Source organism: Mus musculus, chromosome 12 (genome assembly GCF_000001635.26).
Source record: "Mus musculus strain C57BL/6J chromosome 12, GRCm38.p6 C57BL/6J".
In the NCBI taxonomy this organism is placed as follows: domain Eukaryota; kingdom Metazoa; phylum Chordata; class Mammalia; order Rodentia; family Muridae; genus Mus; species Mus musculus.
In genome coordinates, this window is record NC_000078.6 from 28,808,682 (window position 1) to 28,830,940 (window position 22,259).

General features: G+C 47.4%; 1 protein-coding gene across 7 annotated transcripts in view; it reads left to right on the top strand.

Moving 5' to 3' along the window:
* The window catches only part of Eipr1 (EARP complex and GARP complex interacting protein 1), a 115,693-nt gene that overhangs the window by 56,880 nt on the left and 36,554 nt on the right, over nt 1-22,259 (top strand). For 5 of the 7 annotated variants that reach the window (XM_006515120.4, XM_006515121.4, NM_001379229.1 and 2 more), the window contains one exon: nt 20,027-20,183. In XM_006515120.4, coding sequence (XP_006515183.1) covers nt 20,027-20,183 — 157 coding nt within the window. Of the gene's footprint in view, nt 1-1,469; nt 1,679-20,026; nt 20,184-22,259 lie in introns of those variants that run through there. The other 2 variants (XM_011243879.3, NM_001379230.1) reach the window with 2 other exon arrangements.

The window sequence follows — 22,259 nt, forward strand, 5'->3', positions numbered from 1 at the left end:
AGTGTTGTGCTAGTTTTTACAAATCTGTCTGGCTGTCTGTAGCTGATCATTTAGCTTATTACAGCATGGTGATCCTGGAACTTCTCTCATCTGATATTATGTGAGCTCTGTTATTCTGGTTTCTTGAGTGGTGGTGAGCCTTAAAGTAGCACTTTGTTGCTCTATAGTTACTTGGTGGTTTTGGCTCTTTAAGTGGTTTTTCTTGAAGTTCATTGTTTATATTGAACATAAGACTTACGTTAAATAGTCCCTGCCTTCCTTCCCACAGTGTAAAAAGCAAGAATGCCTCTGCACCCTCACCCCATACATTGTTCAACAGGTTTTAAATCTCACCTTCATCAATTAAATTCCGCAGAATTAAAATTACCTTTCTCATCACAATCCTCCATGTCTGGATGCCATCTCAGTTGTTGCCATTGGTTTTCTTAGTTGTAACTTAAGACCTTCCTTCTGGGGTCACGCTGCCTCTTTTTTGGGTGTCTTAGAAGCTGCCTTCAGAGGCTCTTCAGATGCTTCTGATAACCTGAGAAAGCCTGTAGTTTTCTTTGGGTGGGGAGGGTTGTGACAGGATCTCCCTATGTAGCCTAAGCTGCCTGAGAACGCCTGTCTTTGTCTCCTATGTGCTGGGATTGTGGGCACAGGTAAAGCCCATGTTTCTTGAATGTCTTGCTCTGCTGACTGGACACCCTCTGTGCAGCCCGGAATGCACTGCTCTAGACTGCCCTGTTCCTCCAGAGAAACCAGCTTCAGGCTTCTCACCAGGTCTGCCATGCTCAGATTTTGTCGTTCTTGGAGGTCTGCACTTTTCTGTAGGTAGCCCAGGAATGGCTTTGCTTTTAGCTATGCTGGTTGGAAATTGTCCTACTCTCCGACCCAGAGAATTTGTATCTTTCTCTCTTTCTTAAGATTCTGTAAAGCTTTCTGGCCTCTGTGTCATGTGATTTCCCCTTGTACCCCACTTAATTGTGTGGCAGCTGTCACAGCACCCTGTTTCTTCAGTGCCACCTCCTCAGTTTCCTGTGCTGTGTCCAATGCTTTCTTGACATCTTTATTCCAGTCAGTTTGAATTGCACGGATTTTCTGAATTTCTGTTAAATTGCCAAGTGAGATTTTTTAAAAATAACTGTCATTTTTATTTCTAGATAATTCATTTAATTCTAGTAAACAAACAAAAATCCAAAAAGGCTTCTTTTAAAATTTGGCAGTATTGTTACTCCCTCACACTTGTATTCCATCACTCACTTGAATGTTTTTAAGATTGTGGTGTCTGAGGTCATTGTGGGGTCTGAGATCACTGGGCTGCAGTTCTGTTCTGTTCTTCCTTTGGCCAGCTCTCACTCAGGCTCCTGTTTGTTCGTGAGTTTTATCGCGTATCAGCTCCCAACAGGCTGCTCTGCCTCCACAGGCTTGAGGATGACTTGGTGTGTTCCTCCAGCCACAGTGAATTCTGGGTTCTGGAAAATGCCTGGGGCTGCCTACAGCCTGGGGTGTTTCTCTCTCTCTCTCCCAGCCTCCCCCCTTTCTTCCCTCTCACCTTCCTTTGTGCGAAGCAGAGTTATTACTTCTACATAAGCAGCAAGGGCAACAGTAGCTCATGATCTGTTGTGCACAAGTCTCCCCAGACTCAGGAAAGCTGCCAGGGCCTGGGGCTGCAGTTCACTGGAAGATACTTCAGAAGGTACTGGCTTCAATTCTCTGCAGAGGGAGAGGGAGACGGGATGGGAGGGAGAGAAGAAGGAGGAAGAGGAGGAGGAGGAAGAGGAGGAAGAGGAGGGAGGGAGGGAGGGAGGGAGGGAGGGAGGGAGGGAGGGAGGGAGGGAGAGGAATAGAGGGGTTTGAGAGGTTGAGAGAAAAGCCTCTTGTACTACAGCTGAAAGTAGTACAGTGCCCATCCAGGAATGTATTACTCAGGGTCAGGATTCAAACTGGGGAGACTCTAAAGGATACCTTATTGCCAAGGCCTAGAGGACTAATTCAGGTTCCAAACTCTGTCATCAGCAGATCCTCCCACCTAAGACACTGCATTTCCAGCACATTTTTAAAAAATTAAAATTAGTTAAAATGTCAACAGATCACACCAAGCACTAAATGTGAAGATAAGCAAGCGATTGTTCTTAGAAGCAGTGCAGGACCACAGGTGAGCACATTTCAGGGAGGGCCAGGTGAGCAGAGGAGGCAGGCGTTCAGTTTTGAGCTTTCTCATTTGTGGTTTGGGATCCTTACTGGTTTTTTTCCTTTGATCCATCATTATTCTTTTATAGAGATGATGAAAATATCTAAGGTGGTGGACCTGTAAACTTAGGGCCGGTGAGATATCTAGTTGTTAAGAACATGTACTGCTTGCTTTTGCAGAGCACCTGGTTGTTGATTCCCAGCACCCATGATGCGGAGCTCACAACTGCCTGTAACTTCAGGAGCATCTGACCCATTTGGTGTCTGTGGATGCCTACACTCACATACAGCTCCTCCCCTATACACATAATTAAAAGGAAGAAAATTTAAACTCTTAACTCAGATTTTGGGACGTTTCTGCTCTAATTTAATTGAATATATTTTATATGTCTTTAGTTTTTGTCTCAGCTACTTCTTAGGATTGGGTTCTTAGGTCTGGTATCCTGACTGTGTCCCAGAGTTTTTAGATGCTCTGGTCTTGCCTGTTTTACTTTTATGACTGTTTTACTCATCACCATAACAGCCAGTAGTTCTGTAAAATTCAAATTTAATTGGGCATTATTGCTCGTTTTTTGACACCTGAGTTTAGTATTTCCTTTTCCATGTTTTCCATCTGATAATCTCTTCTTCTTGGTGTGCTTTATTGATGTCATTTCTCACTGTGCCTTTTCTTCCACTGAGTACTTGACTCCTGTATCAGTTGCTTTTGACTGAATACCCTCCTTGAAGGAAATCCCCTGTACCATAGTGGAGAAAACAAACTGCTGCAATAGCAGTAACCCCAAACAAAAGCCCCTTCCACTCGGAGGTTCAGCCCTTGGTGATGGGGAAGGCGAGGTGGCAGGAGTGTGAGGCGCCTGCTCTCACTGCATCTGTAGTCAGAAAGCAGAGTGATGAGTGCTCAGCTCAGGTGGTTTGAATGAGAGTGGCCCCCATAATTTCATATGTTTGAAGACTTGGTTGTCAGTTGGTGGAGTGGTTTGGGAAGGATTAGGAAGTGTGGTCTCATTAGAGAAGGTGTATCACTGAGGGCAGTCTTTGAGGCTTCAAAATGTGGCATTCCCAGTGTTTGTTTCTCAGCCTCTTACTTGTAGATTTAAGATGTAAGTGACCAGACACTCCTGCCCTCATGTCTTTGTTCTTCCACCATGGACTTCAACCCTCGAGACTATAAATCCCAGATAAACTCTTCTATCAGTTGTCTTGGTCATCATGTTTTATAAAAGGAACTGAGACACCTCATTGTCTCCTTTTTTATTCAGTCTAGGATCTCAGTCTGTGGAATGGCACTGCCAGTCTGTCTCAATTAACCCAGTCTAGAAACTCGTTTACAGACAAGCCCCAAGGCTTATCCTTTAGGCCCTTGTAGATCCTGTCAGGTTGACAGTCAGTGTTCACCACCTCTCCTGTTTGCTTCTGTCACTGTGATAAATACATGACCAGAAGCAACTTGGGGAAGAATGGGCTTCCTTCATCTCATAGGTTACAGTCTGCCACTGAGGGAAGGCAGGGCAGAAGCTCAAGGAAGGAGCCTAGAGGCAGGAGCTGAGGCAGAGGCCATGCTGCTTACTATGTTTTCTTCCATGGCCTGCTTAGTTAGCTTGCTTTCTTATACCACCCAGAGCCACCTGCCTGGTGGTGACACCAGCCACAGTGGGCTGTCCCTTCTGCATTAGTCTAATCAAGACAGTGCCCACAGGCCCTAACTTATGATTGCTTCTCTCCTCAGGCCCTCAGAGTAGCTCAGCTTATTCTCCCTCTTTAGATGATGCTCAGCCTCAGCCTCAGACGTGGAAGTCAAGACAGACTTTCTCTCCACTGCTGACCACTCACGAAGCAGAAGTTAGCAGCTCACTGTAACCCTCAGGGCCACCTTAGGTTGCAAGAGCTGTGGGTCGAAGGCCAGCCTCTTCCCCAGGGCTGCCTGATTGCCTTTGCCTTTTCTTGCCAGGAAGTGGCAACTGGAGCCCTAGACTGCTTGCTCCTCTTTACTCTGCTACTATTATCTCAGACTCTGAGTTCCTGCTGTGGAATTCTGAAAACAAACTCAAAGAAATAAGTATTGATTTGTAATGTGCTGTAGGGGTGTGTGGGGTGTGCGCACATGCCATGGTATGCTGCCACTCCATGTGTGACACAAAATGTGTGCAGAGGGCAGAGGACAACTTGTAGGAGTCAGTTGTCTTCTACCACGTGGGTTTCAGGGATTGAACTCAGGTCGCCAAGTTTAGTAGTAACCACTGAGCCATTTTTCTGTGCACCCCATCCCCCAAATCAAACGTTTAAAAGACCCATTTAAGTTACACTTCTTCAGAATAGAAAATGGTGTCTATGTAGGGGATAATAAACATGCTCTTAATGGTTCCAGTAACAGCCGAGAGTCGTCCTTCCTAGCTCGGGCTTTACTCTAGGAGCCTTGGTTGTCACAGAGGTCTCAGTCCCCACTGTCTCTGTGTGCTTGCAGCTTAATTTACTGCTGTGTTTGAGTCCTGGGGTCTCAAGATGGACCAGTACTGATAGGGAAGCTGTATTCACACTTGGCTCTTCGGATTAGTTTTAGTCTTTGCTCTTGGTGGTGGTCTCTGTGTCTTTTGAAAGTAAGCTATGTATTTAATGCATTGTCTAGTAACTTTGTGGACAGTACAGCAGTAACTTTATGTCAAGTTGTTGTCAGTGTTGCTAACATCAGAAGTCCTAGACTCTGTTGCCAGTTGATAACTAAAATAAACTGTTGAGCACACTAAGATAAAATTAATTTTAATCCTTTGCATGTGTCCCTAGCCTTCAGCTGGAGATGTCAAGCTGCTTAGTGGCCCTTTTCACCTGGACATGTCTTGACCTCTTAGACACAGCCCATTCGAACCATCCTCTGAATGACTTATGTCTGTGCAGGGCCACCTTCTGTTTAAGATAGCCAGCTTGATCAGTGGCGGCTAGAAACCATACTGACGATTTTAGAAAGAAGGGCCTCCTCACCCAGCATGTCAGGACTCCTTCATCCTGGCGGATTCTGGGGCAACACAGATCTTAGTCACCAAGGGTCATGGAGCATAGGCAGTGGACTTGAGGCCTTAGGCACAGCTGGCAGCAGTGAAGCAGGGCTTCCTGGGGCCTGCTGTGTAGTCATAAATGCTCCTCATGGGCCAGGTCTGTACTGTCCACGCCTTAGTCAAGTAGCCTGCCTATCAGTGGGTGGGGGGCACTGTTTTCAACTGTCTCTTTGTCTGGAGAGTGTGGGTGGCCAGGTTGTCTCTCTGGCTTTTGTCTCCTGGGGTTTGCCTTCAGTTTCTTTCAGCAGCCCTCCTATGTAATGGCTGCTAGAGCCATTTTGGAAGAATATCTCTGAAAGCTGAGGGAGGGTTCCTTCTTAGTCTCAGGCTTCAGGACTCTCCAGTAAGCAGAGACACAGGGCATTGTGTAGGAGAGTCCCGATTGATTGAGCACACTCCTTCACCACCTTCTTGAAGTGACAGTGCTTATAGAGCATGAGAATTCCACTGGGGAGTAGGTGGCTGTGTTTGTTTGTGCTATGGCCAACAGGGTTGTGACCTGTCCAGCAGGTCCAGTTATTCGAGGGGACCTTCTCCTAAGAACCAAATGCGGGGAGGGAGAGATGGAAACCAAGTGCAAAGAACGACACAGAAGCAGTCTGAGTAGCATCAAGGTCTCTCTGTATTCAGCAAGGCTCAAGGCTTAAATGCACAAGCAAAAGGGGAAGCACTTCTCAGCAGGAGGAATGGAGCAGTGGAAATGCACAAGCAAAGGAGGAAGTACTTCTCAGCAGGAGGGATGGGGCAGCGGAAATGCACAAGCTAAGGAGGAAGTACTTCTCAGCAGGAGGGATGGGGCAGCGGAAACTTTTCTTTTGGCAACTACACAGGGAAGCAGGAACTTGGTGGTATCAGGGTACATCTTGTGGTCAGAACATCTGGCGCTGACTTAGGGTTGGAACATTTTGTGGTTGTTCTCAGAACGGTGCTTCGGTGGCCCACTTTTGATCCCCTTTTCTTCTGGGGGGGGTGGGGGGGGGAGAGGCCCAATTCGGAGATCAAGACAATAGAGTTGTCTTAATAGCTCCCAACAGGGTTGCCCACACTCACCATGTGACGTGGTCCTCCCTGTGTTGTGGAGTTTCTTCTCTTTAAGTAGGACCAGGGTTAGATCAGCCAATAGCCTTCCACGTACTAGAGTTGCAGGTGTCTGTTGCCATGTCTGGCTTGGACCGTTCCTTGACAGGAGAAGGTGAGTGTAAAGGACACTCACTACTTGGCTCTAAGACCTCAGCATCTGGCTGTGTTTATTCCATTGAAGGCGTCCAGGTTTGCTCCCTGACTCTGTGGATGTCAGTATGATAGCTGCCTGCTAAGATTCAAGAGTAGCTACCAGCTTTGAAGGCCGCTGGGTGGAGCTCCACTGTCAGCAAGTGGTACCTTCCAGACCCAAAAAGGCCACAAGTAGTTGGCTATTTAGTGACAAAAGTGCCCCATGCTGCTCCAGGTCAATTGTAATAGTGCTGGAAAGTCATGGGGCCTTCTTGTCACCCTGTGGACCTGTTTTCCTTGGGCATCTGAGGAACCCCTCCTCTCCCTGTGGCTGCTGTTAACCAGGTAATATGAGGGCTTGGCCCCCTGCTGATCTGTGTGTTCTGGTTTGGGTGTAAAGCAGAAGGCAACGTAAACAGGAAAGTTCAGTGAAGAATTACTAGAGAGGAAAGTAGCTGCCCTCGTGCAGAAGGGGACTTTAGTATCATGCCAGGATACCTGAGGAAAAGGGACCTTGAGACAGTGCTGAGCCTGTGGAGTAGTGTCGTCCAGGTCCAGGAGGGCAAAGAACCTGGGGCCAGAACAATCCAGAGCTTGTCTGCCTCTTCTGGGCAAGCCATTGACCGCTTTCCAAAAGTCCATGGGGTGCAGAAGCTTGGGAACCCCCTGGCAGCCACCAGTGGGAATGGGTACAAGGCCTTCTAGGGCTGGTGTGGACAAGAAGCTATCTACCCTGTCTCTGTGTAGAGAGGCTTGGGAATAACTGAGTAGACCAAAGCAGAGGGTACAGAGAGGCCTAGGATAGAGACCCACTTAAAGGCCCACATTGTTCTAGCCTTTCTCCCTACAGTCTCCATTCGGTGTCTCTCTTAAGAGCAGTAAGCCCTCTGCAGTGTGTACAGAACAGAGGGTGCTAGCAAGGTTACTGCCTGAAACTGGAAGTTGGTAACAGGATGTGGATACAGCAGCTGGAAAGGCCAAAGAGTCAATACTTGAGGCTTGAAGGCCACATGGTCCCACATTCTTTCTCCTGCCCTTTTGACCAATCTTAACTTATGGACATACAGAATAGGCCAGACTTGACTAGTACTCACTCTCTCAGCCTCTGGCCAGCTTTTGTGGAGAACCCAAGGATTGATATAGTCTGTAGCAGGACATGTGTGTGTACCTGACCCTGCTAGGTAATAGGTGGCTCTGAGGACCCTTTCAAACTGCTCTGGTGAAAATTAAGGGCTGCATCAATCTCAATATTAAATCTTGCTTTCTTTTGTGTAGCTGTGGCACACCTGGACTGCACACCCTGCTGGAGAACCTGGCTATTTGCATCTTTCTCTAAAGGCTTTGTGCTCAGGCCAACAGATTCTGCCCTGGGGCTGGGAAAGAAGGCAGCAGCCAGCTCATGAGTTATGGGGGCCTTGCTCTGTGCCACCCATGATGGAGTGTCTGGTGCCTTTGACTGGCATTTTTCTAAGCTAAACTTCTTGGGACTTTCCTGTCCCCCTTCAGATGACTGGCTCTCCTGCATACCAAAGATGGGATGCTGCCAGGGAGAAAGGATTGGCCTTGCTGTTGACTGGGCCATCTTTTTTGATACACACTCAGGAATCAGGGAAGTAAGTGCAGGTTGGACTAAGCCTCTGTGAGCTGGATTTGAGACAGAGCCCTGCAGTCCCACTTGAGCACAGACTTATGTGTACTCTGTGCTCAAGTCTGTAGGAATGGGCAGAGTCCGTGGTCCTAGAGGCATTGCTTACAGGTCTAGCTACTTCTTTTCTCTGAGAGAACTGGGGTCCTCCTAAGACTGAGGGCTTGGTATGTGACTTGTCTCAGGTGAAGAATGGAGCAAAAGGCCATGGCTGTTCCCTGACCACTTAGGACAGTGCTCTGCTGGCACCTGCAGTGAATCGTGTGGTGCTCGAGTGCAGCAGAGCTGCTGGGTAGAACTGCTGACAGTACCCTTTCTCTGTCACACTCACTTCCCAACCAGTCTTTGCACTGTGAGCAGGAACTTGTGCACCTGTCACCTGCACAGAAACTTGAGAGATGTCTGTGCCCTGTTACGTCTTCCTGGAGAGGGACAGACCTGGTGTCATGCCGGGATACCTACAGCCCTGTCCCCTCTCTAGCGTCAGTCTGTGCGTCCCTCATACTTATTGTGCATTCTGCATGTGACCACATCTCTGAAGCACTGTGGAGGCCACTGGAGAATGTATTTTTAATCTCAGGTGCCAGGGCACTCAATGTACAGCAAGAGCTGTGCCTGTGTCAGGTGATTGCCTCGACCGGATTTCATCTCACTCACCTGCCTGGTCTGCAGCAGATGCTGAGGTGGCTGGAGTCTCTAAAAATAGCCCTTAGACTCTGAATCCGCTCATTATGCAGCAGCCGTGGAAGCCTCCTCCTCCTCCAGCTGGGGATCACACCACGTCCCCAGCCAGGGCATTGTTAGCCCTTTAGCAAGCTGGCTGCAGCTGCTATTCAGCCCACAAAGGCTCTAATCTCCTTTGAATTCCTCTAAGCCTTTTGACTCTAATCCCTTACAGCACGCAGCACACTCCATGGATACAGTTGGCGCCTCAAGTATGCCTCTTCTATTCATTTTGCCCTGATTATCTTTTTATCTCATTAAGTGCTTTTAGCTCTTGTGTTTCATATAAAAAATAGAAGCATCAAATTGGTCTTAAAGACATAACTTAGTATTTTCTCTTTTAAAGCAGTGGACTTTTCTGAGGCAAGAGTCTCTATTTTATTCCTGATGCCGGGAATATAACGAACCTTGTGAACTTGGAAGAGTCGGTTACCTGCATCTAGCCTCAGTTTCCTCATTGCTAAAATAGAGAGGTCAGGTTATTGAGTGACAGTTGAATTTTCTAGCTTAGCTATCCTGTGGCTCTCTGGCTCTGTATCAACATGACAGAGTTGCTGTGTGCACCAGTGCTATGATATGCTTGAATACAGAGGCTGTGCCTGGCTCCCAAGCTTAGCTTTATATAGGGCCAAGGCCTAGTGCCCTAGCTTGGTTTTAATGCAGATCCTGTTTCCTTGTGGTGGCCTGCTTCTGTCCAGAGGCTGTGCCTGGGATGCTGTCTCGTTTGCACACAGACCTTATCTCTTGTGCCATGTCAAGGCTTTGTTTTATACAGCGTCTGTGCCTAATGCCCTCTGCAAGCTCCTAGACATGGTAGTATTACTCTTGCCCAGGTGGTTACATCATAGGACCTTATTTCAGGCATGTGTTACAACAGAGATAAAAGCCCAATCAATGCCTCCTTGCTTATTAGAGCCCATTGCTTCTGAAGGTGGGCTTTCCTCCTTGAAAGTACCTCTGCTTCTTTGATATCCACTGGATGTGCACTGACTGCTCTGCTGAGATGCATGCAGCTATGGAAATCCTCAGAGTTTCAGAACCAATTTGTGTGTCTCTGTGGCATCCCTCCTGTATTCCCTGCTTAGCTCTGTTTACCTTAAATTTCACCTGCTTCTGAGGATGCAGTTTCCTGTCGTGCCCACTGGTTCCTGGGACTGGCACCACAGTTCTCATTAAGCTGTGGTTTTATCTCCAGGGCCATGGTGCGGGCAGCTGCTGCTGGAGTGAGACACCTGCAGCTTTCTTGTCTCCCTGGTATGTTTGTGTGTTAACATCTTTCTGTGAGTAATTTTGGACATTCTTGAACCCATTAAAATTTCAGTATAAGCTTTGAAACAGAAGTTATAATTTTTCAAAATAAATTTACATATACTTGACAGTCATTTTTGCTTTTTTCTTACTAATTTTTAGAGAAACGTATTGCTTCCCAACACTTCTCCTTTAATTTTGAGTTTATAATATAATCACAGCATTTCTTTCTTTCCCTTTCCTCCCTCCAGTGGTTATTCCGCACACCCCCTCCTTGCTCTCTTTCAGATATGTCCTTTTTTATTCTTATTGTTGCATGCATATTCATACATACTAAATACTCCCTGCTCAGTCTGTACGGTGTTGCTCCTGTGTACTGTTTCAGGGCTGGCAGTTTGGTGTTGGGAGTGAGAAATGCTGAATTGCAACATTTGGAAAGTGTCTAATAAGGTTTGCTGTGTCCACTGCACAAAGAACCTGGTCAGACACAGTGTTGTCCTCTAGCCCTAGGAATTCACCTTCCAGCTGTGTCTCTGCTAACTGGCTCGCTGTTCACATCCATCTGGGGGAAAGGTTGCTGTACCTTTCCACTTTAGCCCCCCTTTTTGCCTAAGAAATATGTATGCTACCTTAGGTATATGAAATAGTTTCACATATCAAGCGTTTCACATTCATAAAGAAATTGCTTTTAAAACAATTCTTTGGTGTATGTACAATTTAATATATTAAAAATGAAAAAAACCAGCTGGTCATGGTGGCGCATGCCTTTAATCCCAGCACTTGGGAGGCAGAGGCAGGCGGATTTCTGAGTTTGAGGCCAGCCTGGTCTATAAAGTGAGTTCCAGGACAGCCAGGGCTACACAGAGAAACCCTGTCTCGAAAAACAAAACAAAACAAAACAAAAAACAAAAACAAACAAAAAAAAAGATGAAAAAAACCCCACATATGAAGTGGGTGTACTTATTTATTTATTTTACACAGAGAATTGAATATTGAGTGAATACTTGATATTGGAGCATCTTTGAAATTTTCAAAGTTGATCAGTATTTTGGTTTCATGATCATCATGATCAATGCTAAGAAGGCAGCTTTGAAAAAACAACATAGTATAGAAGAGCAGAAGCACATTCAGGATTTTCTCTAAAATTGTTGTAACCCCTAGCCTAGTCCCCAGCCAAAGTACACTGAGTGACTTTTAATTCCTTTAAAAAAATTATTTATGTGTGTGTATGTGTGTGTGTGCCTGTGTGTCCAGTGTCTGTGTATATCTATATATGCCATGTGTGTATCTTTCAAGGCCAGGAAAGGGTGTCAGATCCCCTAGAGCTGGAGTGGTTGTGAGCTGCCTGATGTGGATCTTAAACCAAACTCGGGTCCTCTGCAAGAACAGCAAGTGCTCTTATCTTCGGAGCTATCTCTCCAGCCTCACTTTGAATGATTTTGGTTGAGACTCCATCAGCAACTCAAGCAGCAGTTTTCAGAGTCAAGCAGTGAAAGATAAATGCTGAGGGATGATGATGGAAAGCATTAAAAGTCTTTGCTTTTCTATGAATACTTGAGGAAAATGGATGGAAATGGAAAATACATTAAGCGAGGCTACCTGGGCTTAGGAAGGAGGTACTATGTGCTACCTCTCATGCATATCCTAGTTTGTCATTTTTAAAAATCAAGTTTTATTTATTGTGTGTCTGAGAGTGTGAGTGGGTGCACTACAGCATGCCTATGGAAGTCAGAGGAAATTTTTTCCAGAGTTTGTTTTGTCCTTGGGTTTTTGGTGTCAAGCTTGGAACTGTGGGGCCGAGACATCTCTCTATCCCTTGACCTCTCTCTCCCCTCTCCCCTCTCCCCTCTCCCCTCTCCCCTCTCCCCTCTCCCCTCTCCCCTCTCCCCTCTCCCCTCTCCCCTCTCTTCCCCTCTCTTCTCCTCCTCCCCTCTCCTCCCCTCCTCCCCTCTCCTCCCCTCTCCCCTCTCCCCTCTCCTCCCCTCTCCCCTCTCACCTCTCCTCCCCTCTCCCCTCTCCTCCCCTCTCCCCTCTCCCCTCTCCCCTCTCCTCCCCTCTCCTCCCCTCTCCTCCCCTCTCCTCCCCTCTCTTCCCCTCTCCTCCCCTCTCCTCCCCTCTCCTCCCCTCTCCCCTCTCCTCCCCTCTCCCCTCTCCTCCCCTCTCCCCTCTCCTCCCCTCTCCCCTCTCCTCCCCTCTCCTCCCCTCTCCTCCTCTCTCCTCCCCTCTCCCCCCTCTCCCCCCTCTCCTCTGTGCTGGGATTAAATGTGTGAATGATCACACCTGTTGATTTCTGTGAGCGTGTGTAGGTAGGCCAGGAGACTGGAGAAGTGCTCATGAGAAATAGAAAAATGAGGCTTCAGGGGAGGGGAGGGGAGGGGAGGGGAGGGGAGGGGAGGGGAGGGGAGGGGAGGGGAGGGGAGGGCGGGCAGAAGGCCTTGTGCTGTGAGTGTGGCTGGGGAAAGTGGATGCAGTGGTAGTGCACAGTGAAATGCCACTCAGCCTGAGAAACTAATGAGACCTTGGTGAGTGTGGTCAACATTGTGCTGGGTGTAACAAGGCAAATACAGAACAGTTCTGCAGTATCCTGTTTTATCCAGCCATACAGCCAAGGGGATGGTGGTTAAGCAGTGGCTGGGGTGGCCCAAAAGGAAATGTTGGTCGAAAGACTCAGATTTCACTAAGACGAGAGGGAAAGGTTCATGGTGACCAATAGATCACAAACAATATGTGATCTATTGTTTACTTGAAAGTCAGTAAAGGAGTAGGTTTTAAGGGTTGTAAAGTAATGCTTATATTAATTTGGTTCCTTTTTTTTTTTTTCATCTCAGGGCTTACACAATTCAGAACATGTATTATCTGTCATAAATACATGCGGTTTCTAATAACTGAAAGTAAAGATGCTACACTGTCCCTGCCACTTGCTGGGGCACAGTGATGTTCGGCTCACAGCTAAAGCGATGCTGGGTCCCCCTCTGCAGAGCCTGACTATCTTTGAAAAGGTTACCACCACTGATGGGGGCAGTGGCTCCTGGGTCAGTCTGCATACTCAGTACTTCAGTGGCTTCCCTGCTCAGATTCTGTTTGAATATACTTCCGTGTGAGTATACTTGGGGGCATAAGCTCACTGACTGGCTCAGAGCCCAGGGGCACACTCAAGCCTAGAGTAGGTGTTGGTTACAGTGAGAATTGAGAGTGCTCTTTGATGGTTGATGGGGCCTGGAACATCCGCTTGCCACCAGGTGAATATCTAGTCCTTGTTTCTGGTATATCCCTTCTTTCTAGTCTGACTATCCCGCCGGGCTGTCAGTCATACCTTGAGTGTGTGCCATTTCTGCTTGCACGGCTTGAGGACAGAGCAGTGTTTTATGTCTTGTCTTGAGTAGTTTCTTCCTTGTCTGTCTGGTCAGCAGTTCCTAAGAATGGATGCTAGTACCTGTTGTAAAGTTTTAGGTTTTACCTCTAAGCTGAACCCTCCCTACCAATTCACCAGCTCCGCCTTTTCCTCTTCCCCCACTAAGTGTGTCGCTTCCTAAGACCCTGTACGCAGGTGGCCCCAGCCCTGTGTGCATGGGGGCAGTGGGTCATGTCAGGCTGGGCTCTGCTATATGCGTTTGCATGTTCTCTGGTCCAGCCTGGCTCTGGGCGTATATTCCTGGCCTGCCTTGCTTCGGAACTGGTGCTGGTCTCATGAGTGACATGGGGCACGTGTCGACCCATGTCCTGGAGACCACCTTTGGCCCAGCAGAATGGTCAGAGCTGTGCTCCAAAGGATGTGAGCCTCTGCTGGAGACAGAGGCTTTGCTTCAGGATCTGAAGGCAGTGCTGGGCTGTTCCTGTGCTTGCTTCTTCCACTGCCGTGCTCCGTACTGCAGGGCCTCCAGATGGGACATGATGGGGTCATCTCCTCTCTCTCTGACCTTTCTACAAGGCTTTTCTGGTCCTCAACTGGCAGCCTCTTGTGCCTATGCTGGGCTGGCTGTAGAGTAGGGCCGCCCAGCTCTGTGTCTCCTTTTCCATGGAGAAATTTCTCTGCTTTTCTTTTGGCCTTCTGAACCTTGACAGAAGTGCCAGGTCCCTGTCCCTGGGTGGCTGCACCTCCTGCCCTTGAGGCCTTCTGCCTTCTCCTCCCGCCTGGTCAACATGATGCCACCAAACACTGGTCAGTGTGATGTCTTGTGAGGTTGTCCGTAGGCCTCAGACTATATTCCAGAGGCGGTAGGGGAGCAGACACAGCTCTATGGAAGACTGTACCTTCCTTTTTGTTTTTCTGGGAGGGAGTCGGCTGAAGTCTCTACTACCCTCTGGCAGTATGAGGGGAGCCAGCAGTTTCAGAAGCTCCGTGACTGCTCAGGCCACAGCCATGGACATCCCTCAAACTGCTTTTCTTGTGGATCTCGTTTTATATGTATGGACTGTCGAGATAACACAGAGTGGCCCACTCCCAAAGTGTCTTCTGTAAGTAAAATCCAGGACTTTACTTGACATCTGGTCCCCAGCTATCTCCATGGTGACATCTTGGCTCTCACGTGGTAATATGAGCACACATCTTTCTGGGCAGGCCCCACATCAGCTAGGTGCTTGTTACTTTTTGCCCAGTGATTGGCCATTCACGTGAATGGCGGCAGGCGATTCTGGGTGTGGCCTGCAGTGATTATGGTGGTGTATACTGTTCTAGGGCTGAAGACTCCTCACCCCTGGGCTGCTGTCTCTCTAGTCAGTGGGGTCCCGCTTTAAACTGGCTCAGCTGAGCCCAGGTCAAGGCTGCCTTCTCTCCGCTTTCTTCTCACTCACTCTCTCTCACCCACTTCAATGTATCTGTCTGTACACACATGTGCATGTGCGTTAGGCAGGAACACTGCTGTTGGAGAACCCCTGGGCGAGCCACCTCATTTTCATCCTCTCAGTTCTCCTCTGGTCCATCACCGTGCTCAGGCCTTTCCTGACGTTTGGCTGCAGCAGTCTACACATGGCCACTAGAGGAAGGGCCAGGCTTAACTACCAGATGGTTGGAAGTTAAAGCTTAAGCAGGCTTTCCAAGCTGGCGATTGTTGGGTCATCTGGTGTTTTGGAAGTGTGTGTGCTGTTTTCTCACTCTTCAACCATGAGAGATCTGGTTCTTCAACTCAAAGTTGTCTCTTTTGCGTTAGGCATTTGCTGTCCTGCTGGGCGTGGTGTGTCTTCAATCTTATTTTGCAGTTCTCTAATTACTGAAGGTGTGGAGCGTCGTTCCTGGAACATGCTGGCCATCTATGCATCTTCATTGCTGAAGTGTCTCATTCAGTCTCACACCCATTTTTAAAAATGTGCTGGCTGGGGCTGGTGAGGTGGCTCAGCGGTTAAGAGCGCCGACTGCTCTTCCAAAGGTCCTGAGTTCAAATCCCAGCAACCACATGGTGGCTCATAACCATCCGTAACGAAATCTGATGCCCTCTTCTGGTGTGTCTGAAAACAGCTACAGTGTACTTACATATAATAAATAAATATTTAAAAAAAAATGTGCTGGCTGTTTTATTATAGGATACAGTCCTTAGTGAGTTCTATGTAGTACAATGTTTCTCCCCTTTTTGCTTTTCCTCCTTTGTTTTGCTTCATTTTTAATGGAGTTGTATTTTATTTTGATGAAGCTCAAATAATAATGTGTTTTGGTGAGTAGATATTCTTTTTTTTTTTTTTTTTTTTTTTTTTTTGGTTTTTCGAGACAGGTTTTCTCTGTGTAGCCCTGGCTGTCCTGGAACTCACTTTGTAGACCAGGCTGGCCTCGAGCTCAGAAATCTGCCTGCCTCTGCCTCCCGAGTGCTGGGACTAAAGGCGTGTGCCACCAAGCCTGGCCAGTGGATATTCTTAGTTTGAGTGTTGCTTGTTGTCCATCTTTTCCCTCGTGGGCAGCTGTGAAGAACTCTGCTGGCTTGAGGTTGTGAGGGTATTAAATGCGTGCCTGGCGCACCCTGCTGTCCTGGTTCCTCTTATCCCTTCACCTTCAGCTGTCCTCTGCACTTGGTGTTTGGGATTGTTACGGAAGGGAGAAGGGTGCCTTCTTCATAGGGATACAAAACTGTCATATCATTTGTGGAAAGGCCTCTCTGTGCACTCTTATGCAGAGGGATTTTGGCTGACCATCAAGTGACTGTCTTGACAGAAGTCCTTTCTGCAGTCTTGTCCCCCTCTGGGCCACTTGTCCATCTGCACCCACAGAAAACTGACGTTTGCTTGTAAATCGCCCCATTTTGCTTTTCTTTCTCAAGAATGTTGGGTATCTGGGTGTGCACATTCTCATGCAGGTACTTTGCTTTGCTTTGCTGAGACAGGGTTTCTCTGTGTAGCCCGGGCTGTCCTAGAACTCACTCTGTAGACCAGGCTGGACTGGACCTCAGAGATCTGCCTGCCTCTGCCTCCCAAGTGCTGGGATTAAAGGTGTGAGCCACCACCGTCCAACTCTCATGCAAGTTCTTGATTTCTACTCCCCATAAATTTTGCACAGTGCTGAGTGAGCTTCCATCCATGAACATGGCCTGTTACACCATTTGTTTATTTGTTTGGTTTTTCGTGTCAGTGTTATTTGTTTAAGCAACCCCCCCCCCACACACACACACTTTTAGTTAAAATATTATTTGACACTAAACTTTTTAGTGCCAAATAAAAGATTTTTATTATTTTTAGTTGGGGAGGGAGAGGGGATGAGCATATGCGTGCAGGCGGCTGTAGAGGCAGAGGTACAGTTGGTTGTAAGCTGCTTGACCTGGGTGTTAGGGTCTGAACTCAGCACTTTGGAAGAGCGCCATGCTGCTTTTACCTGTGAGCCATCTCTGTAGCTCATGTGCTGTTCTTTGGCATCATTTAAATCCTTGGCTTTGTTGTGATAACCAGTAGATAGACAGCTGAGTTTTATATTGCTGCTCAGATGCTCTGCTCCTGACAGTGCGAGCAGAGTCATGTGCATTTTCTGGCTAGCAATGGCAGTGTGATTTCTTCTTTTCCTGTTTTCACACTGATGAGGTAGCTCTCCTTTATAGTTTGTTAAGTGGCCTTGGCAGTGTGAAGCTGCCCCTCCCATTCTCACACAGTTTTACACTTTATCCACCATGCTTACATTTCTATAGGACTTTCCTTTTGCTTCCAACTCTCTCTTCCCCCACGTTTTGATCCCCTTGTCTTTTCCTTCCCCGTGAATAAATTTCTTCCATTTTTAGTCTTCTAAGAGCGTTGCTACACTTGGACCACAGTGTGTATGTGGAGGTCAGAGGGTAGCTTGCAGGAGCTAGTTCTTATCTTCCGTTCTGTGGGTTCTGAGAATTGAACTCAGGTTGCCAGGCTTGGAGGCAACTGCCTTTACCCATTAAGCCATCTTCTGGCCCAACTTCATTCCCATGTTATGCTATTTGTATACAGCATTGAGCCTTATTTATTATCATTTTTATATCTATATTAGTGAGGTGGGGCCATAGAATATCTTATAATTCCTTCTAGATTCTTGCTATTAAGCAGGTAATCTTCCTCCCTATCCCCTCTCTTTTCCGTCCTCCCTCCTCCCTCCTCTGTCCTCCTCCCTCCTCTGTCCTCCTCCTCTCTCTCCCTCCTTCCTTTCCTCGCCCTCTCCTTTCTTCCCATTTTAAGATAGGGTCTCACTATGTAGCACAGCAAATTTTGAATTTTTTGGTCTTTTTCCTTCTCCTCTGTAAGTGCTGGGGTTATAGGTAGGAACTATTGTACCTGGTATCTCGCCCTTTGTTTAAATGCTTGGAAAGATTTGTGGTGTAAATAGTTGAGCTTACTGGTTTCTGTGTAAGAATTAATTCTTCATTCATTCATTTATTTACTTTGTGTGTGTGTGTGTGTGTGTGTGTGTGTGTGTGTGTGTAGAAGACAATTTGTAGGTGTTGAATCTCTTTCTGCCATGTGGGTCCCAGGGGTTGAATTCAGTCCCAGGCTTGAGGCCCAGTGCCTTCACCAACTGACCATCTCTGCAGGCCTTAAACAGATCCTTGTCTAGTCAGAAAGTTTATTTGTTTTGTTAATTCTGTTAAATGTTGGTCTTTCTATGTGTTTACTATTTCATTTGAGTTCTAAGCATCTTTACTATGAACCCTAACATTTCTGTGTGATGCTTCACAGTGTTTGTGTCTGTTATGACATCACCTTTCCCCTCAAGATTCTTGTCTGTGCCGAAACAGGACCTTCTGTATAGCACATGGTGTTTCTGCCTCAGCCTCCCTGATGGAGGGATTGCAGACCTGGGCCACTTGTGCCCGACCTTTTTTCCTAGCTTGTTCCTTTGTTTACCGCGCTTCTGTAGGCAGCCAGATGCTGCCAGTGCGAGTCTGAATGATGTCAAGAAGCTGGCTCTAAGCTTTCCCCACTGCTGCCTGGAGTCAGTTTTCTTGTATGTAAGGTCATTTGGCACTGAGCCATCTGCTTTCTATCTTCTATATGTCTATCCAAGTGGGTATATGTCTTTAAAACAAAATAGGAGAAACACACACACACACACACACACAAGCAAGAATAAATAAAATGAAAGAAAACAGAAACAGATTCTTTTTGTTTTGTGAGGAGTAATACAGGATGGTATGATAAATGAAGCAGGTGTATAGTCTATCAACAGTAGTATTACCTTGGCTGGTCCACAGTTGCTCTATGTTATGTCAAGGTAGGCTCAGGTGTGGGTGTTAGCTAGGGTAATAATACAGGGTAAACAGAGAGGAAGGGCACTCAGTAAGCAGAGTGGACCTGCTGGCTATGGACATTGAAGGGAGAGAGCTTATTAGAAAGTGGAATTATTATGCCACAAGCACAGTTTCATTGCTTACTGACTTGAGCAAGGACTCTGGTCAGCAGCTGAGGTAAGACAGATGATCGCTCCACAGAGCATCTACTTTCACACCAGGGACCTGACCTAGAGGATCCCACAGAACAACTGCTTGGACATCTCATGACCCTGCCACCCCCCACCCCCACCCCGGTCACTCCACAGAGCAGTTGATTTCCCACTGGGGTCCTGGTGACCCCACAGAGCAGATTTCATACCAGGGACTGTTCATTGAGGTAATCTTTAAGGCCAAAGGATGCTGTTCCAGTGAGTGGTGGTGCTGCAGTCCCAGTACCTGGGAAGTGGAAACTGGGTGATCAGGAGTTCAAAACCATCCTTGGTTATATAGATAGTTCAAAGCCTGCCTGGACTATATGAGATTGTCTCAGAAAACAGAAACAATGAAACCAACTCAAACAAAATAAAACCAAATTTTAAAATTATATCTCAAAATCTAATTAAAATCGTGTTTTAAAACTCTCTCTTCTAAGATATTTTCTGGAGTTCCCAAGGCCTGTTCTGGCACATGCCTGGAGAGCTGTGAGTCTACTCTTTCAAGATGAGTTTATTTTCTTTATCTATTCATGACTTCTCAGGCTACTCACAATACCCAGATCTCTGGAGTACCTTTAGAATACTGGGTGTTCAGGATCTGAGAATGGTAGGAAGCCCCTGCAATGGGAGCTGGGAGAACAGGTCATGTTCACAGAGGGCACTGTGCAGGTGTCCTTGGGTCCTGGCTGCTCTCCTGCCACACACTAGCTTGCCGTGAGAAACAGACATGGATTTCAGCTTGTAGCTCTTTTAAGTAATCCTGCCCTCTTGGCCCAGACATAGGTCATTTCAGGCAAACTATGGCCGAACAGTTGACAAATGAAGAACATCTCAGTGTTTGACATTTGTTTGTGATCCCATGAGGCTATGAATAGAAACCCCAAGCATGGCCTGGCAATTATGGCAGTGCCTTTATCTCGTTCCCTTTCTTAAAAAACACTGTCAAAGAACAGGAGGAAACTGAGTTTGAGGAGAGTGATGGCTTACCAGCCAGGGATGGTGAGTTCCCTGCTACTCAGGTTGGGCGGACTGCACGTTAGTATTTCCAGGAGCTTATAGGCTGATGTAAGTGTTGAGTGTATGTGGACAGAGCTCTGTTGACATTTCTCTTTTGTTTAGCTACAGACAGTCGAGTCCAGGCGTGTGCAGCTGTGTGGAGGATGCCCAAGGAATTAGAATCCGGTAGCCACGAGTCCCCTGACGACCCTGCAAGCACTGCTCAGACCCTGGAGCTGCTCTGTCACCTTGACAACTCGGCCCAAGGCAACGTGGCCTGGTAGGATGCTACATAGTTCATACATGGGGAGGAAGCCTAAAGGCTGCTCAGGTCTGTGTGTGCACAGCTTCCTTCACTTCATCCAGCTTCTCCCCCTTGCTCTCCACTTCTGTTACTCTTTCTTTATAGTGTTTACACTCGCTTGTCACTTTTAGCCCTAGGTGTTTTTAGGGTACTTACAGTTACAGAACACCTCCCGCCAAGTGTGTTGAAGAACACATTTCCCACCCTTTCCCTCTTCTAAATCGCATTGCCTGGAGTCACCTGACAGAATAATAGACTAGCCTGGCCCCATATAGCATTATAATAATCTACTGCCTCAGCTTCAAAGACACAACTTTCTCTTCCTGTGGACTTCATAGGAAGGTAGGACACACCTGGCAGTGTCCTCAGTTCCCTCCATCTCTCTGTCCTTTTATTTCCTGTCAATCCTGTGGCATGTGTGGAGATGAAGATGAAGAAATGTGACTACTATTTGTGGTTAGAAGTTGGCTTTATCTACCTAGGCCCTCCACACAGTGGCCATGGCTTCAGACACCACTGCCTGTCTTTCTCAGCAGGGACTGTCTCTTTACTTGGTACCATACACTTCAGTGCGATTGCCCATACCCATGTGAACATTTCTGTGAGGAGACATGGGTCCACAACAAGCGGTCAGCTCACCCCATTAAATAAATCCAACCCAGCAAACTGTATTAAACAGCTGTTGCACACACTCTGCCAGGGTTCAAGGATGATGGCTGAACATCAGGGGACCTGATCTTCAGGAGTCATGCTCCCCTAGAGGAGACCTTGAGCACAGCAGCCTGCCATGAATCTGTAACATACCCTGGCTGTCATGAGTGTGTACTGTGCCCCAACAGGAAGTGGTGAGTCATGTTTGCTAGAGGACTCACCTGGAGATAGTACTTGGAATTGGGCACCGTGGGACCAGTCTGTCACTCTGTCACAGCCAAACTGTGTGGGGCTCTCATGGCTTCAGTGCTAGCCCTAGAGGATTTGTTTGCGTGGCTACTGTTTCTACTTGGTCAGCAGCCATTTGCTTGTCCAGAGGCGCTCTAAGTACTGACACCACCCAGTCTCACAGGCAAGGGAAGCCAGTGTGTCCTTAAGCTGCAGGCGCGAACATTTGTGTGCTGTCACTCTGCTGCCTGAGTACAGAGTCTGCGCATTACAGAGCTCTCTTGCAGAGCTCATGTCACACAGTGATTGTGTTAGCAGATTAAGCAGACCTTGGTATGTGGCCATGGTTGTCATGGGTATATGTGTCTCTAGAGGCACAGCAGCACTAGGGAGCTGGGGCAGGTGAGCTGTCACTTAGAGAGGGTCAGTCCTATCCAGAAGGTTCCCAGCTTACCGGGGATGAGGCACCTGGGGGCAGCTTCCTTGACTTCCAGCATACAAGTACTCTAGTCATACACCACTCCGAGGGGCACTGTAGGAAGCTGGGTATGAAAGTGCTTGCCTGGTTATGTTCTGCCTGTGAACATGCTACAGCGGCTGACCCAGTGCGTGTGGTTGTTGGCTCTCCTGAGTGCTCTTGAGTTTGACCTTGGTATTATCGTTCAAAGTAGCTCACCCTCTCTTTGGTTTCCCAGTGCCATCCTTGCACACTTTTCTCACATTTGCATGTTTTAAGTGTTTTACTTGAAAGTAATTACAGTCCCACTAGCAGTTGTAGGAATGACCTGGGAGCCCTGTGCACCCTTCAGCTGGGTTCCTATGGAAACTGCATGATGGCAGAACACCAGTGACTTCACCATCACCAGAAGTTTCATAAACAACCTGTGCTTATGTGTGGGAGCTCAGGTCCCAGTACCCCAGTATTGTCTCTGCTGCTGCTCGTGCCCTACAGGTCAGAAGTGTGTCTGATCCTCTCACTAAGGGAACAAGTCAGGGACCTCGCTCCTTGAAGCCATGTCAGCAGAACAGCCTGTCCTTGAGCAGTCACACGCCTGCTTTTGTTTGGGTCTCTAGCAAAGAGGAGTTGGATGCAGAGAGGGATGAGTCTTTCTTTTTTTTTTTTTTTTTTTAATATTTATTTATTTGTTATATGTAAATACACTGTAGCTGTCT